General features: G+C 32.6%; 1 protein-coding gene across 2 annotated transcripts in view; it reads right to left on the minus strand.

Moving 5' to 3' along the window:
* LOC130450781 (adipokinetic hormone/corazonin-related peptide receptor variant I-like) overlaps positions 1-16,429 on the minus strand; it is an 80,015-nt gene that overhangs the window by 43,846 nt on the left and 19,740 nt on the right. For both annotated transcript variants that reach the window (XM_056789407.1, XM_056789406.1), the window contains exon 2: positions 2,061-2,354. In XM_056789407.1, the coding sequence (XP_056645385.1) occupies positions 2,061-2,354 (294 nt within the window). The remainder of the gene's footprint in view (positions 1-2,060; positions 2,355-16,429) is intronic.

Genomic DNA, 16,429 nt, shown 5'->3' on the forward strand with positions numbered 1-16,429 from the left:
CATACAAAGTTAAGTTGGTGCACGAGTTGATTGAAGATGATTTTGATCGTTGTCTAGAGTTTTGCGAATCAATGACGCAAATTATCAATAACAATCCACAATTGTTAAACAATATTGTGCTGACCACATTGTCGGACCTGGTATTTCAACAAAACGGAGCTCCCCCACACTATGCTATGCCTGTCCGACAATTTTTAAACGAAACATTCCCCGCTCGTTGGAGAGGTAGAAGGGGGCAGATGATGGAGTGGCCACCTAGGTCACCGGATTTAACACCCCTAGACTTCTTTTTATGGGGGTATTTAAAAACAAAAGTTTATGCTACCCAACCAGAATCTCTGGATGATTTACGAGAGAGGATAGAAAATGAATGTCGACAATTAAATCCAGCCGTATTAAGCAATGTCAGAGAGGCATTTCAAAATAGATTATACTATTGTATGGAAGTGAATGGTACTCATTTTGAACACTTATTGTAACTTCATAATAAATAGCACAGTTAAAAAGATTAAAGAGTTTGAACTGTTGTACAACCCATGTACTGGTGAAAGTAAATAATAAGTAAAATTTGTGCTCTTAAAAGAAAAATTGTTTATCTCATAAACTAACCACTTTAACCTACAAGTATTATACATTTTTGAAATCAGCTCAAAGAGGAGTATCCAAATTTTACATAAAAAATATGAAAAGTAATTTAAAAAAATAAAGGGGATGTTGCTAGGGGTGACGGGGTGGCTTATCCAGTAACTTTAAATAAGCCATAATGCTTGCCCCTTCCAACATAAATTGACGTGTTTTTTTTGTATTTTTTCTAAATACCAGTATTACAAAAGTTATTAAAGGTGGATACTTTTATCTGAAAAGCACTGTATATTAAAGTTGTTGTTGTTGTTTTTCAATTTATAACTGCTGTCTATTCGTTGTGCTCTTTTGGACACGCACTTGAAGAAAATTTTCAATAAATTTATTTGTTGCTGAAACTTTTCTTTACTGATAACAGCGATAAACATTAATTTTGAAAATCTTCTCCGGGGATGGTTTTAGCTTTTATTAATCCAATTCATAAGGAGTTTCCAGCTTTTCCACCCTTTTTATTCACTTTTAACGTAGCTCGTTATAAAGCTGGTGGTGTCCAGTTTGATATTAAGTGTTTACCCCATCTAAGTGCCAGTTATTTCTATACTTTTACTTAGGCCCAATACCACTTCCTTATGAAGAGTCTCAAGCCGAAAGAAAGATTAAATTGAACCTTCTAATAACTACGAGGTGTGTTAATTAAGTAACGAGAGCTGCTTCGCTAGAGGTCAGCTGTTTAGCCTGAAACCTACTCTTTCGAATGCTCCTTTTTATCAAATCTGCTCTACCTACTCGTTCTTTTTTGAGTAATTTCCATCCGTATTCCCGTTTCTTTTCCCATTTTATTTTTTTCCGCAGTTCTTTTTTGATCTGACCGTCGACTAAGTATTCGTGCGATTGCTGAATCTACAGGTGAAACTGCTAACCAACATTATTATCATCACATTCTTACAGAGCTATGTGGAAGAGGCTTCTTTATCAAGATAATGTGCCAACTCATTCCGAATTGTCCTTCAAGAAGTTTCTGGACGAGTACAAAATCCTAGTGCTAGACCACTCACCTTATTCGCCGGTTCTTGTACCCTGCGACTTCTAACTCTTACCTAAGGTCAGTAAAGTAAACTCTAAGGTTACAGATAAAATGCTTAGTTTTCCAGTTATTATCAAAAAATATCCAAAAACACTCTATTTTTGGTCTAAAACTCAGCGGGTTTAATCGTGAATTGCCTAAAATTGATTTACTTAACGATTTCTGTTAGTTTCCATTTCGGCAGTCATCCCCAGGCTAAAAGCACACATCAGAACTTCATAATTTTGAACCTAAAGATATTTATAACTTCCATGGAAAATTTTGCAGTAATCAGTGTTCGACAGAAACCTTTGGTGACTAAAAAGAGATTTTAAAAAAAAGGTCCGAGATCGATTTCCCTCAATTAAAAATCTGATACTCCCTCTACATGATATCCTCTAATCCTTTCACTTACCAGAAGATCCGCTATCGACAGATGCACCAGCATGGTATTAATTCTTGAAGGATTTTTCTTGCGTCTTTTCAAAATTAAAACCAATACAGTGATATTGGCTACCGTCGAAAACACCATTAAGATACTGTAACCTATAATAGATATTTTATGCCCTTCGTTGAATTGCATAGACAGTGGGAGGATGGTTTTGTTTTTTGTCGTATTCGATATGGGCCATTGTCCAGATGAACGATCTAAATCAAGCGCTTCCATTATATTTTGGCAGTGTCGATTCGACGCGTTGGATTGGTACATCTGAAAAGAAAACAATTTTTTATCAATTCACGAAAATTAGTTTCTAATACCAATAAAGCATCTGCATTACTACCTATAAATATTTCTTCATTAATTCCATAAATTTCCACATTTATCCTAGCAGGATAGTAATAATTTCATAATTTAGTACCACTATCGTCACTAGGATCACCAGAATAACGGATATTGTTCAATAATTCTACCTTTATCTCTACCTGGACACCATAATAACATGTAACCAAATCTTAGCGCTCGATTTTTTTTAATTCACTTAATTACCGAAAGATGGCGATGAATAATGCTTCCGTTTAACTATGATGTAAGCTGGACGAGCTTATGTAGTAGCACTAGTCATTAGACGGTAGATGTATAGCATTAACTAGTACCATGTGAAGACGAGATAAATTACGTTTGTTATATACAGGGTGTTTCATATAAAAGTGATACCGTCTTTAGGATAGATGAAAAACTGAATAATATTTGGGGTTTGCTCAGTAAAAAATTTTCGTAGCGCCGGTATTATTCAATATTCCGAAAAATGCTACACGAATTGACCTTTTTAAAACTTTTTTGGTGTAAAATTAAATGATCTTTGAGTTCATTTGAAATTTTGGTAATTTTATACTTTCACGATCCCCTCGTTTTTTGGCTCTAGAAAATCGAAAAATCATCCGATTTCGATGAATTTTTCTCTCAAATTTTCGTCTTTACGGCGGATTTATGAGAAAAAAATATGGTAATAAAAAAAATCGAAACTTATATTGGTTAGGTTAGGTTAGATTAGGATAGACTAGGTTAGGTTAGGTTAGTTTAGGTTAGGTTAGGAGTGAGGTGGTGTGCTAAAAATTCAGAACAAATCTTCACATTTGGTCTACTTCTAAAACACCGTCTCCCCTACCCCAGTTCATATAAATCATAATAAAAGAAAACTTAAAACAATTATATATGAAAAAAGGTCGAATTTAAGAGAAATTGTTGTAAAAGCATGATAAATCAACATCTTTGTATAATTTTCTTTCCAATTTGTTCATTTTTTTGTGTATATTATGAAAAAAAATATAAAAACTTCATTTTATAACTTGAAAAAAGTTATGAACAATTATACGTGAAAGAGTGCAATTTCATGAATATTTAAAGCCCTGAAACCAATATAAGTTTTCTTTTTTTATTCCCATAATTTGTTTTCGTAAATCCACCGTAAAAACGAAAATTTGAAAAAAAAATTCATCAAAATCGGATGATTTTTCGAATTTCTATAGCCAAAAAACGAGTGGTCCGCGAAAGTATAAAATTAGCAAAATTTTGCTTACTAAATCTAATATTCCAAAAGTTATGTCCAACACTACTTGGTACCAACCGTACTAGTGCCCTCTACATATTCGTATAAAATTTCAATCCAATGTTGCCAGTAGTTGCGGCAAAATCGTAAATTTTTTTACCAAGTAAACCCCAAATATTTTTCAGTTTTCTATCTTTCCAAAAGACGGGATTAAGTTTTTTGACACACCCTGTATAGTAAGAAAACACTAAACAAGCTTTTATGGAATTGGAAAGAGGAAAATAAAATAAAATGTCTAACTGGAAAATTAATTTCACCACTATAAAAGCGTACGACATTTTTCGTCTAAAACTACAACTGCATTTGGAAATAAAACTAGTAAGTTATTATAACGATTCATTTTATGACAGTAACATTATTTTTATCGTCATATATTTTATTTTTATATGAAATTTTTCACTTTTTAGATAAAATAACTATGGAAGCGTTCATTTTATCACCCAAGGTTTGTATCTTTTCAGTATTGGAACCAAAAAAACTAGAAATTGACAAAATTCATTATTTTCCTTTGTTTCGACGAAGTTAATTTCAACATTCACAAAATACGACCATCAATATTGAAACACCTCATATAGAAAACCAACACCAAAACGTATAAATTCATAAATAATTTGTTATGAAATTTCTATAAAATAATAAAGATCATCAATCTTCTCACAAATGATATTTTTGGCGTTAAATTTTCGGAGATAAAAAAATTACAAAGAACGACAAAGAAAGTGACACTGTCGATAGACCATAAAGGGGATTGGGTGAAAAATTATTCTCGATATTTCCACCGACATAATCTTATTCGTGGTAATCATAAAAAATGTATCTGAAACTGATGTTACTAATAAATACCAAAAAAAAAACATTCACGGATCGGATAATACAAAGCGATGAGAATCCTCGATACATAAAAAAACGATACAGAAGAAGTAGTTAATATCCAAATTGATAGTTAAATAACCAAAATTTAAAATATTACCACGATCATACGATTTTTTTATAACAACGCAAAGATATAGGACGATTATCACAGTAAATCAAAATAGAAAAAGGACTGAGACAGGGATATGATCTATCGCCAGCCCTTTTGAACCTTGTAGTAGATTGGATAATGAGGAATCAACTTAAACCTTGAAGTCCTTGAATCTTTAACAACAAATAGAAAGGTTGAAATCCTCAGAAATACTAGAAATATGTTTCGTAAAATCCAAACTTTTATCAACAGGTGCCTACGGGTTGTCTGTCTAATTTAATGGCCAACCAGGATGATTGATAAGCAACTTTAGAACATAACGAAAGAAGAGGAAATAGACACGATGATAACGAAACGAATATGGAAATGGATAGTTCATACACTGAGGAAACCAGCAATGGAGGCAGAAAGAGAAGATGCAGATCATTACGAATATGGAAAAGAACTATCGTAACTGTTGAGTTAACGTGGAAAGGGGCTATTTGAATAGCCAAAAACAGAGAAGCTATCGTCAAGTAAATTGGACGAAACCTGCAAAGCGACACCTACAGGTGTTTTTTATTCCAGTGGAAACTACATGACGATGATAATTATGATGATACAACCTTTACAGACATTTAGATTTTTCTAAATCTTCTAATAAAAGTAATTACAGCATATGTATTGTCCTATTATCCAATTTACTTACTTTTTACAGTTTTAATTGTTGAGAATTTTTTCATTTAGAATAAAGTAGCGTCAAAAACAATTAACACAGTTTCGAGTCGGCGTTTTGCCAAGATTAATTACGCCTTTTAAAACGGGTAATTTCGGTTACAATTTATGTTTGTTTCGCTTTTACAAAGAGGGAGAAGGGGCGCTTATGAATCCCCTAAATATTCGGAAGCTTTTTCGAATGATTTACAACTAAGTTATGTTATACATAGTATCTATTTTCTACAAAGACTAATAACTAATTTTCGACAAAATGATTTCTCAAAATTTATTGAAAAAATCACGTATGAAGATATTTGGAAGATGGAGAGAGACAGAATCGTTGGATAGAATTTGGTAGGATAAGGAAATAATAAGGTCCTGATATAGGAATTGCTCCTCTGCAGAGCCAGGGTTATGGTGATTGCGTGGGGTTGTGTTTGCGAATTTTTCTGGAAGAGGAAAAGCGAAGATTTAGGATTTTTGGTTAGAAGAAATCGAAAAGAGAACCTGCAAACAAAAACAGTCCTTCTCGTTTTGTTTTTTTAAATTTGAATGAAGAAGGAGTGGATACAGCTGCGGCTGCGTTATTCTCTATCGTCGGCCATTCGGCTGAAGAACCGGTTCACCAGGTTGGAGAGAAACCGCGGAAAACGAAGAGTGTGTGGGGTGGAAGTGGAGGGTAGGGTTTTATCTCATGATATAGGAGGATCATCAAGGAAGTTAGGGTAGATTTCAGGGATCATCCGCTGTTGTTAGCAGCCGAAGGGGCGGATAAGGAAGTTTCCTTTTGGGTTTTGAGCCTAGGGGTCGTATATTGTTGACCCAGATAATGAGAAGGGTTTTTCTGGCAGCGGAATGACTTAATTCAATGGTACAAATCACATAGCGGGCTTGAAGGTCATTTAGGTGGTTAGGCATGGGGATTATGTCAATATAGTGTGGCTAGGGCTAAATCTATGAGGTCTGGCTATTAAATAACGTGACAAGTGGGGTAAAAAACGAGTAGTGCGTTGGGTATCTAGATATCTTGTCTATGGACGTCCCACAACACATTTCCGTCACTATTATAGTATTTGTCCAGAAGCGGTTTGAAACGAACTAGTTTTTTCCTCGTAAGCTCTCGAGCAACGTATCAATCTCAAATTTCTCGTTAAATTGAAAAAAACTTCGACTCAGTACTATAAATTGTTGCAGGAACCATGTTTTGTTTTTCAATATATATATATATATATATATATATATATATATATATATATATATATATATATATATATATATATATTTATATATAATCTACTTTTCTAGTATTATATTATTCCCAAGTCAAGTATTTCGAAATTATTCTTCGCTATTCAATATCAATATCAAGGGACAAAACAACTACTTCCTGCCTAATACCACGACGAATATTGAATTACATCTACTCTAAGGAACCAAATAGCAGCACTCTCTGATGTTGCCTTCAGTTTAGAGTTTCTACTTCGAACTAGAGGTTGTTACACCACCTAATGCGACGTAATAACGTCGAAACTAATCTGTTACAGCCCTCTTGCTCCAATTGCGATCCATTAGGGATAGCCAGGAAAGTAATTGTTTTCTCATTTGAAGAAAATGCGGACAAAAAAAGAAATGCGCTGTTTTAAATACAATTTAATACGCTTCGATGTGAGTAAAAATATGTTAGCAATGCTCATCGTGGTGGCCTTATGTAGTGATGCATACTACAACAAAAAACCGCCGATGTCATTGAAAATGGACTTGGTGTACCAGCGTTGAAAGGAGACTGGATCCTGTTATAGGCGACTTAAAACAGACAGAAGGCGACTTACAACCGATTTATTAAGAATTGCATTAATGTAGTTCAAGTGCACCATTATCTTCGTGAGATGCGAGGAGTGATTATTAGTCAGTGGACAATAAGACAAAGACTTCAGGAAAATAACCTGCGATTGGTACTATCAACCAAAATAGGAAAGTGTACCGAAGACCAAGAGAGCGATTTGAAGATTACTGTTTCGAAAAGCGAGATGCTAAAGCATGATCTGGGATGCAATTTTCATAGGAGCACGAACCGACTCTGTTTTCATTCGTAGGGGCGAGTGAAGGGAGAGGTTTGACGACTGGAGTGGCCAGTATACAGTCTTGACCTAAATCCGATAGAACATTTATGGGATGAGCTGATAAGGAGAATTCGATCTAGACAGAAGAGTACCTTAGCATCCCCCAAGAAACTTGATTAGATCTAGTGTAAAGTTTTTAATTGTCAAATACCCTATTCATGTAAATAATAAAAAATTTCTGTTAAATCATTTTAAATTGTCTTTGAAACAACATTTTGAAAAATAACCTCAAACACGGTTAGGTTGACATGATTTTAATTGAAAATATCATCTCCGTGATAGCTAAAATATATAGCTTCAGTGATGAAGAAAATTGAATAATTTTACCATCAAAAACATAGGGTCGTGTACATCAATTAATAAATTAGATAATAAACAGTAAAAGTCTCCAAGAAGAAAACATTGAAACCATAAAAAGCACCCCACGTTTTTGGATCTAAAATTGTGATTTATTGGTTGAATAAATAAATCTATTTCATTAATAAAACGCAATGACTTGGTTGGTAGTTTATGACGCAATATGAGTAAAAAAGAACATTGCGGCTTATATATCTACTTTGAAACGATAGGAGGGTGTTTAGTACGGAATCAATTGATTTGTATTGTTAACTTGGATCGATATTTTGCATCCAGGCAAACCCATGGTAATAAATATTTAATTCTAATTTTAGAAATTCTGCCAATCAAAATTGGAATTTCTAACAACGGAAACGAAATATTCCCATTATTCAATTTAGAAATTATTAAAAATTTCAATGCGTCCGTAGTATACTATAACGTATTGTTCGTATCTATTTTGAAGCAAACTTCCATTAATACATTCAAAATGGCAACCGTTTGTCATAAATACCCCCGTATCAATCTAATTTGAATTCAACGTTCCGTAATAACATCCGACCCCAAAAATATAAGCAATGGCTATGTAAAATGATATTATATTAAATGACATCGAATATCCTCTCTATAAATGCACAAAATATCATTTTATTATAAAATAGTCCTTGTTATTTGGGGGTAAAAAATAGTTAAAGATTTTTATTCATTTAATTCGAGACTTTTCACTTTCTAAAGCATCAAAAGCATTATTATTTTAAACTCACAGTTTATTATCAAACAATAAGAGAAATATAATAAACAAATATTTCTTGTTTTTTTCTGCTGCTGAAAAAATGAAGAAGAGGTGTAAAGCAACGTGTCAATACAGCAAAAACTGATTCCAAACAAAGGTTGGTACTACTGCAGTTTCAAATAGTGTACTTTCAGTGTACTTTCTAATAAATCAGCGTCCTTGATCGAGATTATGACTTTCTTACCTCTTAGAGCTGTTTCTAACAACAAACTTGATATGTACATGCACCACTTGAAATATTAGATCACAAACTTATCACAACAACGTGTGAACTAAAAACTATCTATCATATAAAAGAGTTTTCTTTCCTGGAGATTGGAAACTTGCTCGGATTCACCACATACCAAAAAAAAAAAAACGGTTCCCAACCTCTAGCGTCCTTAACCAGGACATTTTGAGATAACTTGAGTCTGCTAACATCATCAGTGACCATCGAATACCCATATCACCAATATGGGGAATCACACTGGACATATCAAAGGCTTTTGACAGGGTTGGACATGCCAATGTTCTGAATAAGTTTTTCGTTTTTATTCATCGAGGGACTCCATAGAATTTTCACTGATATTGGAAGTTTGGAATCATTGTTTTTGTGAATGTTAATTATTTTATGTACATTTAGAATTACAGAGAGGGCAGTACGTGCATTATTCTTGATATGAATTTTATCTACACCACTTTTATAGAAAACTTTCTAATGTTTTCGATTATAAAATCTAGCTTCATGTCTACATACTAATGATACTTTTGATGATATCACCCGTTCTCGAGATAAAAAAAAACTTTTTCTGAGAAGAGGGAGATTTCAAATAACAGACAATGAAAAAAGTTGTGAGGTAAGACTCCTATTTCAACGATAAAGCAGAATTAAAAACATAAAAAGAACGAATTAAATGCCCTACGTGGCCTTCCCTAACTTCTACAACTTTTTTATAGTCCATTCATTTGACGTACGAAGTTATTTTACTCAAATAGAATCGATAGAATGTCAATCTTCATAAACAATCGGTTACCAATAATAAACAAAGACAGTTTTTCTGGTATGAACAAGCAGCTCTTCGACAACATCTGCAGTATACTCATTAGAAACTGGTCGACGTTCTTTTGCCAAGAATGTGATATTATTTGTAGAAGATGGAATGGAACAGTAGCACGAATTCTGAGAGGACAGAAATTAAGAAAACAAAACGAAAATCACGATTTAGCATGGGATTCATTTCCTGCTGAAGCATTAGCAAAAAAATACCTTCTAGAAACCAGCTGATTATGAAATTTCGGTGTATGATATATGATATTTGCACAGGTTTGGTAGAAGGTGATAGAACTACGAGGACCATTTTTTTTCAACCTCCGATATGCTATAAATAAAAAACAAGCTCGTATACAACAATAATTTTATTACCAAAAGATTGATACACTATACCGAAGAGATTGAGACATTTGTTATATCTGTGGACAAGCTTTTCAATACCCTCTTCATAGAGAGTTGCCGCCAATGTAGCCTTACCGTTCAAGAGTACAAAACAGACATTGAAACTTCTGGAAATTACTAAGCAGTAATAGTGAATCTGTGGTTTTCTTTAACCATTCTGACAACTCGTTAAACCAAGTCGCCTGAATATACAAATTTGCGTCCTTGGCCCCCTTCATGCACATCATTGCGGCTATCTTTAAACTTTCGACACCATCACTCATGAAGTTTGCTCTATACACACGATGGATTCTTGCAGAAGTTTGGCCTTCAGCCCGTAGAAAAAGAATCACACTGCGCAATTCACATTTGGCGGAAGCATCAATAATAGCAGGCATGTTTACGTGGCTGTAGCACAACGCCGATTGACGACGGAATGTTAACAATGGCGGAATGTGTAGTGCGAGCTTCGCAGTCGCCTACAGCGGTTTGTTCTGCCCGCGTAGCGTCTGCACGGAACGATCGAAGGTTTCTTCGATTGTATCATATTTTTTAACAGTAAGCAAGCATTCGGTGGGTTTCAATGATTTGTTTCAGTGTATCTTCACATTTCAATGATTATTTTAATTCTGTAATAATAAAATCAGGTGCAATAAATAAAAAAAGAAATTTATGATTTCAAAACATACATACATACAAAAAGAAACATAAAGTTAGGTTAGGTAGTGGTAAGATAGTAGTAAGAAGTACGTTTTTCGACCAATGTCAACTATATAATAATATCCATATATTTAAGACTCTTTCTTTAAATTTAAGATTCTTTACCAGCAACTTCTGGCACATGTCAATGTGGTCCAGGACTGGTAAGGAAGGAAATAATGAATAGTCTCCCTATCAAAATATCTGGTGGCACTGTCGAGCAAAAGGAAGCTTCGTCGTGGTTTAATCTAGAGGCAGATATTTCTAGTAACCAAGCAAGCATTGTATAAACACGGTATGTTTCAAATTTTATTTTAGCATTAGATTAAGAATTATAACTAAAAGTTCTTAACTTGCTTACTGATTGATTAACTGACCGAGCATCAAAGTTTTAAACCGTTTTTATTAGATATATACACAAAAATCAGAGCCTCAATAATGTGCTGGTGGATATAGGTTCTGCAGTATTCACATCCGGACAAGATTACGCGGCACTTTCGAGAGTTACAAGTCTGAACGAGTTACATCTAATAAATATCGACATTGGATGTATCAAAGCGCATGAATCCTCAATTTATGGATACAATAGACTAAGCGTGGGCTTTGAGAGAAACTTCAGCTGAAGCTCAAGAAGTAGTACCGGAAAAGAAAAAGAGAAATACTACCATGGGCTTTAAGAAAATTTGTTGTTGGTATATAAGAACTAGAGGGTACTGGAAAGGAAAAAAGAAATGAGATGCCATCAAAACAGAAAAAAAGTCTCATAACTCAGTTTTTCTATCGTAAAAAGTCGTGAGATCCACGTAATATCAAATCGGTTGATTTATTCAGTCCCTATTTAAGGGACCCTCTGTCTTAAGTTATTACTTAGGTAGTTAATCTAACAACATGTTATAGCGACAAGCAATCAAAAAATCAGAAGGGTAGTTCTCAGTACGTTTTAATGGCCATTCAAAATCACTTCTTCTGCCAATTGATCGTCGAAAAAATATATTTCTCCGATGATTTCTGACAATTAACGAACTTACTCATCTGCTTATTCTCATTGAAATCTTGTCATATTCTGAGTCAAATAATGTAATTATGAAATTGAGATATGTTAGAGTGAAGCAAGCGAATCATCAGTTCGAGAGAGTGCTTGTGAGAACTCAGTCACATGCGTGATTAAATTATAATCTAATCAAATATCTTGATGATGTTATTATCATTGCGTTTGGTTTATTAAACCCGAATCAAATAAAACTACAACATATTATAATAATACTCTTCATATAATATTATATAAACATGATTTTTTCAAGATAAAACCAAATGTTCAATCAAACCTGACACATATTTGTCATCATTTTCATAACTTATTTTATATCCGCTGGAGTTGGAATCATCTACAGTACGTTACCAAATGTCACCTATTAAGAACAGTACTTTTTTTAGTTAAATTATTTTTTTATATGATATTTACGTTATTTTTTTTATTTATTTGAATTCATAAAGAATTAATTTCTGGATCGGTCGAAAAGGGTGAAAAAAAAATACCGTAGCGGTTCATTTTTTCACGCTTTTGCGTTAAAAAAATGCCGTAACGTATCATTTCGAACTGTCACACTTTTATGTATTAATATTAGTTCAAGAAAATCCGTTTTGTGTCTAAATACAATGAGTGTAGTATTATTATTAGTGGTAGAGGGTTATAGTGAAGTGAAAGTGTAAACTGCACACCAGAAGATGTTGTTTAATCGATAACTTCACTGCAGCGACTATGAATCTTCTCCCCGAGAAATCCAGGGATCAGTATTTAAAGGAATATAATTCTTTTATGGAGTGGCGTACTAAAAAACAGCTTCACAGAAAGAGTATTAATAGCTTACTTTGAAACTAAATCCAAAATGTGGAAGTCTTTAACATTTTAGTCGATTTATTCAAACTGAAAGGCACCCTAATGGTAAATAACGACGTAGTAGTTATAGTAAATACTCGAAACTCATTGCAAATTTGAACAATAAATCAATCGGCTATAGAATCAATAAATCTAAAACATTTGCTTGTTTCTATTTCAAAATATATATGACAGAAAAAAATTTTAATGTAAGCTTAGATATTATTTGTTCAATTTAGGCATTCGAATTCCCATCCAGCTTGAAATCAGTAGAATTGTTTAAAATATAATTGAACATAGAATTTGCATGTTCCCCATCATTTCCGCGTATGGAAAAAATTTTATTCAAGGTGAAAAGTCAAAAAAATAAGTTATTCACAATTTTCATCAAAACGGTGAGTTTTATCACAAAAATAATTCAGACAAAAATTGTAGACCATCCGATTTTCTACAAAAAATGTATTAATACTTTTTTTCCTATAAGTCACTATTTCTGAGATATAATGATTCAAAAAGTTGTAAAAGTTGTATTTAATGGTTTCATCAATAACTTTTCTTACAACTCGAGATGAACCGAGAATTGATTTGTGAGTATTTGTAAGAAATTTCTGTTGACTGACTGGGACTGTCATAAGTTCATCAAATAAATTATTAATATTAACGAAGATATTGCTAAAGTTCGATGACTTAAATACGACAGTAAATCTGAAATATCTTAGATAGATCGTAGAAAAAAAAGTATTGATACATATTTTATGTATAATTTTATGATCTACAATTTTTGTCTCAAAAATTTTTATGATAAAACTCGCAGTTTTGCTGATAACCGCGAAAAACTAATTTTTTTGAACTTTGACCTTGAATAAAATTTTTTCCATATACGGAAATGATGGAAAACATTCAAATTTTATTTTAAATTGTATTTAGAATAATTTCCAGCTTGATCGGAATTTATGTAGCTTCGCTCTTATTTTTTTGGTCTAATTTGACTGGACTATTTAGGTTGCTTCAATATTCGGAATCGCAGGAGCTCTGCGGAGGAAGGAATTATATAAAATGAAGTCTAACGTTATTAATAATACCGGAAATGTTTTAATTATCATAATAACTGATATAAAAACTCATGTACAACGTCGATTCGTTGTTATTGGTGAAATATCTGACAACAAACATTTGTAAAAAATATAAAAACCAATGACCCACAAATGTCAAAACAGATCGTTTCTTTTTGCAGTATAGAAATGGAAAATGCGAAACTCAAGTTGTAGATAATATTTGAATTTACCTAATCCAAAGAAAACTTCACTGGGCACACATTTCGACGCTCTTTGACGTCTCTATTAGTGGATTTCGGTGGGTGGAAATCCAGCACAGTTGCGGAGGGTTACGTATACGACTCAATAAAAAACAAAATAGATTCCACAGTGACAATTTTAACAACTATCAAGCAACATTGTAAATGTTCACGATCTTACCAACAATCCAATAAGTACTAATACAACTATAGACGATGTTATTTCTTTGAATTTATTAAATGCTGCCAATTCAATTATCAATTTCAATGTAATTTCTTCTTCACTTAAAATTAATAATGCTCACAGTTGTGCTTCCAGTATTACTATTACAAAATAAAAATTGATTAAATTTTTGTCGAATTTTTTTAAGACTACGGATGTAGAAACAATTTTGTATGAAACTTGTGAGTAAAGTAACCTTTCTTCGTAGAAATTGCTCAAACCGTCCTACTTGTGGAAAAAAATAATTACTTTACTCACTTGTTGCATAAATAACTATTTTATTTTAATTGTTATTTTTATGTTTGTTTTTTAGTTTTTACGAGCTTTTGTCTACTTTAACAATTTTTTGACAATAAAGCATCTCTCTCTTTTACTCTGTGTAAATGTCTGCTGACAACTGACGCAAATGTCGTTTCTCAAAAACGACATTGGACAACTGACGTTGTTGTTGTTGAATTACTTTTTTAACTTTAAGAATAAATTGAAGGTTTTTTTAAGGATGTTTGGATGCAATGAATATTAGTTTTTTTAGTACGTGAGAAACTGTATAGTAGAATCGTTGGAGATCTTCTATCACATGACTCAATCTATCTTCTTCAGAAGACCAACTACGTAACAGTTTGTTTTTAACGAATTTTTGGATGAAACTTTTGTCATTTTATGATATCTAAAATGCCGTAAAATTTGTAATTATGTGAGAAATTTTCAAAATTGCATTAAACACGTTTAGTTAATATGATCCTTATTTCACGATCTTGTGAATAAAAAATAGTTACAAGGTCTATAACGAATTATTTCATCAGGAGATTTGAAAATACAAAAATTTGTAGAACTGAACACAATATCAGCCCTACCAAATACAATGAAGCGGAAATTGAGGTTAGGTACGTTGAGTAGTCACAACCCTATCGTTATAGGAAATTTTACTGCAAAAAAACGTGCCGGTCATAAAGATAGGACTAAAAGGGTCCTATGAGGGTATAGGATTACAATGTTTGACAAAAGATATCATATTCCTATAAATTATTTGATTCTATAGAGATGTTCAAGCTGAATATAAAATGCTCAATAAGCCCAACAAAAGGACTGTTTATAGAAGCCATAAGTGTTGTAAATTACCTGATAACAAAATAAAAATATAGTTTGAAGAAGAAAAACCATTTTCCGTGGAAAAAATCTGCATATTTGAATGCGGAATTTTTTTATACCTTACTCAAATGAATTAACACGTTAACACAAGTTTAACAACTGTACGTCATTAGAACAAAGCTATGATAATTGATTTTTGTTTAATTACAATAAATAGAAAAACTAACGAATTCTGTTTGTTTACAATCCATTTATCGTGTTAATAAGCTAGAAGATTTCCCAAGAACTTTTGACGCCATTCAATCAAAATTAATCGGATTTTTTGGGTCGATTTTCTTTCGAATTTCTTTGCAAGTCCACCTGCTGATTTTCTGGTGGTTGGCTTCTCATTAACTATTCTTTTGGTCATCCGATTTTCCTGCCTCTGTCAATTCCCACTTATAACTAGAATCTTTCACAGTTTTTATATAAATGATGAGTCTCTTTTTGATTTGCTGTCTTTCAAAATGGTTCATATATATTAGTACAGGCAAATTAGGCAATTTTGAGCTAAAACCGTAAATTAAATTAGGCGGTTTTGATTTTCTAGATTCTGGGAGGTCTGAATAGATCTAGCAGCAACTCTTAACAAAATTACGTGCACGGTTTTTCGAAATTTTGGGAATTGAAACTCAAAAAAAATTTGTTAACTCGGAAACTATGAGGATTTCGACATAAACTGCCCGGGTAAAAATAAGGAATACATAATTTTCTACAAAAAAGTATCCTAGGTATTTGTTCCTAACTTCAATATTCCCATTATAAAAATGGTTTGGATGCTCAAAAATATTTTAAATCATGAATAACTCAAAAACTATGAGGAATTCGAAAAAAAGCTGGAACAAAAAATTTACAGCACAAAATTCCCTAGAGATTTATCTATGAGTATTTTTTCCTAACCTCAAAATTTGCAACGTAATATGCGTTCTAGTACTCAAAAATATTTTGAACTGCGGATAACTCCAAAACTATGGGGATTTCGATACAAGCTGCCGGGACAAAAAAATGTGGAGAACAAAACAATCCTAAAAAAATTAAAAAAGATCATTCATATACTATTCTCAAGTTATATAATAGATTTCATTAAGATACAAATTCCAAGGCTAAAATTATTATTTGAGAAGGAAGCTAGATCTATGTCTATATTAAAATTCAAATCACTTCACCCCTTTTAGTCACAGAAAAAAAATCATTTT

Source organism: Diorhabda sublineata, chromosome X (assembly GCF_026230105.1).
Source record: "Diorhabda sublineata isolate icDioSubl1.1 chromosome X, icDioSubl1.1, whole genome shotgun sequence".
Taxonomy (NCBI): Eukaryota; Metazoa; Arthropoda; class Insecta; order Coleoptera; family Chrysomelidae; genus Diorhabda; species Diorhabda sublineata.